A 2,861-nucleotide genomic window follows, 5' to 3' on the forward strand; every position below is an offset into this window, starting at 1 on the left:
GGGGCTGGGTGGTGAGTGGGGGGCCGATGGGCCTGAATTAGCTGAGCCCCCACTCCCCCCAGGGTGACAGGGGGCGAGCTGTTTGACCGCATCATGGAGCGTGGCTCCTACACAGAGAAGGACGCCAGCCACCTAGTGGGCCAGGTCCTCGGTGCCGTCTCCTACCTGCACAGCTTGGGCATCGTCCACCGAGACCTCAAGGTGCCTGCCCTCCTGCCTGCCTGCCTGGGGGGGTGCCCAGCACCAGCAGCCATGCCAGGGCTGACCTGGCACTTTCTCTGGTGCCCGTGTCATAGCCTGAAAACCTCCTCTATGCCACGCCCTTTGAGGACTCCAAAATCATGGTCTCCGACTTTGGCCTCTCCAAAATCCAGGCTGGCAACATGCTAGGCACCGCCTGTGGGACCCCGGGATATGTGGGTCAGTGAGGGGGGCACCCTGAGGCTCACCGGGGGCTAGGGGGGCTGGGGGACACTACGGGAGCCATGTACTCAGGGGCAGGGTAGGTGGTGGGTCATTCCTGGGGTTAACTAGGCTGAAGGCGTGGTACGTGTGCGTGCGGGTGTGTGTCTGTCTGTCTCTGGCCCCCAGCCCCGGAGCTCTTGGAGCAGAAACCCTACGGGAAGGCTGTGGATGTGTGGGCCCTGGGTGTCATCTCCTACATCTTGTGAGTGACCCCTGGGAAGGCTCTTCTTCTGCCTGCCTACTTTCTGCTGGGTTGGGGAGGACTGGGCAGCTGGGTGATTCATGTGTGGGTGCCAGGCTGTGTGGGTATCCCCCTTTCTACGACGAGAGCGATCCTGAACTCTTCAGCCAGATCCTGAGGGCCAGCTACGAGTTTGACTCTCCCTTTTGGGATGACATCTCAGAATCAGGTGAACTTCAAGCTGGCCCCGAGCACGGGGGGTGGGGGGGTGGCGGGGAGTGACACGGGGAGTGGGGATGGGGTGGGCTGACCTGACATCCCCACTCCAGCCAAAGACTTCATCCGGCACCTTCTGGAGCGAGACCCCCAGAAGAGGTTTACCTGCCAGCAGGCTTTACAGCATCTTTGGTGAGTGGGACCCGTGCCAACCTGTCTTGGGACCAGAGGGACCATACCCTCAGAGACTTTTCCACCACTGACCCTTGGCCTCCCCCTAGGATCTCTGGGGATGCGGCCTTTGACAAGGACATCCTGGGCTCAGTCAGTGAGCAGATCCAGAAGAATTTTGCCCGGACCCACTGGAAGGTCAGCGTGGGGAGGGGCCTGTGGACCTGGCTCGAGGCTGCCCCCACCCCCCACCCCTCAGGCGGATGGCCTGGGCTGCCAGTGGCCTCTGTGGTCCTCAAAGTCTTGGGGCCATGGCCGGGCCATGGTCTGACAACCCTCTCTCCCCACAGCGAGCATTCAATGCTACCTCCTTCCTGCGCCACATCCGCAAGCTGGGGCAAAGCCCAGAGGGAGAGGAGGCCTCAGAGCGGAGGATGGCCCGCCACAGCCACCCTGGCCTCCGGTCCAGCCAGCCCCCCAAGTGGTGATGCCCAGGTGTGTGAGTGTGGGCCCTGCACCCACTGGGAGCTGACTCCCGAGTGAACTTAGAAGGGGCTGGGCTCCATGTGGCCAAGGACTAAGCGGGGAGGACCCCATAGAGCAGAGGGCTGAGGGCAGAAAGTGTAGATAGAGGGAAGGAGGTGGGGTTCCCACAGAAGCAGACAATAGAAGCCAGCGGGGACTAGTGACTGAGGGGACCATGAGGATTGGTGGTGCAGGGCAGGCTGGGGGCCCCTCCTGCTGATCTCCTTCCCCGTGCTTCTCTGACCCTCTCCCCCCCAGGCAGATGCTGTGGCCGAGTGCATTGACTCCTGGATTCCCTTCCCATGGGTGGACCCTTTCAGTCCTCTTTCCCCACCCCCAGGACCCCGGGCTGGCCTCTGCTGGAAAGCTGGAGATGTGTGGGTGTGGTGCATGGCACTGGGGCAGGAGTGGGACTCCCCCATCTGCCACCCAGGCTCTGCCCTCGCCTAGGGGCTGGCGGGGTGTGTCCACAGGGACTCTCTTCCACTGTCACCACCACACCCCCTCTAGGAGCCAAAGAGGCTTCTAGAGGCAGCTCTTCCTGCACGCTCTTCTGTGCTTTGCTGACTGTGGTGGTCCTGCTTTGCGTCATGGCCCTCCAGCCCCCCTCTAGTTTTCCCCAAATCAATAAAGACAGACAGAGCAATGGGCCAATGGCGAGCTGGAGGGAGGGGTAAGGGACAGGGATGGGGGATGACTGTGGAGGGGATGGATGTCACCTGTGGGAGGGAAACCAAGGAGGCAGGCCCACTGCCCACAGGACCCCACCATGCGACCTTACCCACTGCCACCTGAACGTCTGTTCCCTCCCATCATAGCAGACAAGCTCCCAGCTGTTCAAGAATTTCCTGTCCCTGTCCCCCCCAAAGTGCCAACAAGAGGCGGCCTGGCCGGCCAGCTCTGCCACCCTAGAGGTCAGCCTGCATGTGGCTCTGGCTCCTTGGGAGAAAATGGAGGCAGCTCAGGCCTTGTGGGCTGCCAGCCGAGGGGGGTGTCGGGAGGCCGAACCGGGGTCCACGGAGCTCCGTCTCTGGTCCCCTGGGGATCGGATGCAGGGATGGGCTAGGAAGGGCTCATAGGCAAGTGGAGGCCCAGTGTAGCCCGGAGGGCGACCAGAGCCCTGGGCTGTCTCCTCCAACCTCTCCCTCCCTTCGCCCCACCTTTCCACCGCCCTGGCTCGACAGACAGCATTTCCAGGGGGACCTTCCTGTGCAGAAGGTGGAGGAGGCACTCCTTAGCCAGCGGGGGGCACCGCCTGTCCTGTCCTGCGGCTTGGAGCCCATGTGCTACACGGTGAGGGAGG

General features: G+C 62.8%; 2 protein-coding genes across 2 annotated transcripts in view; both read left to right on the forward strand.

Moving 5' to 3' along the window:
* The first annotated feature begins 69 nt into the window (after nt 1–69).
* LOC121104818 (calcium/calmodulin-dependent protein kinase type 1B-like) lies at nt 70–2,144 on the forward strand. The gene is made up of 8 exons (XM_040639766.1): nt 70–201; nt 297–420; nt 592–667; nt 763–875; nt 976–1,054; nt 1,144–1,231; nt 1,384–1,528; nt 1,817–2,144. The coding sequence occupies exons 1-7, from the start codon at nt 94–96 to the stop codon at nt 1,519–1,521; spliced, it is 726 nt and encodes a 241-aa protein (XP_040495700.1). The 5' UTR covers nt 70–93; the 3' UTR covers nt 1,522–1,528; nt 1,817–2,144.
* Nucleotides 2,145–2,327: 183 nt separating this feature from the next.
* The window catches only part of LOC121102684 (calcium/calmodulin-dependent protein kinase type 1B-like), a 1,846-nt gene continuing 1,312 nt past the window's right edge, over nt 2,328–2,861 (forward strand). Inside the window, exon 1 of the mRNA XM_040630181.1 lies at nt 2,328–2,472. Coding sequence (XP_040486115.1) covers nt 2,328–2,472 — 145 coding nt within the window. The remainder of the gene's footprint in view (nt 2,473–2,861) is intronic.

The sequence above is a fragment of the Ursus maritimus genome (genome assembly GCF_017311325.1).
Source record: "Ursus maritimus isolate PB19 chromosome X unlocalized genomic scaffold, ASM1731132v1 scaffold_X1, whole genome shotgun sequence".
Lineage (NCBI taxonomy): Eukaryota > Metazoa > Chordata > Mammalia > Carnivora > Ursidae > Ursus > Ursus maritimus.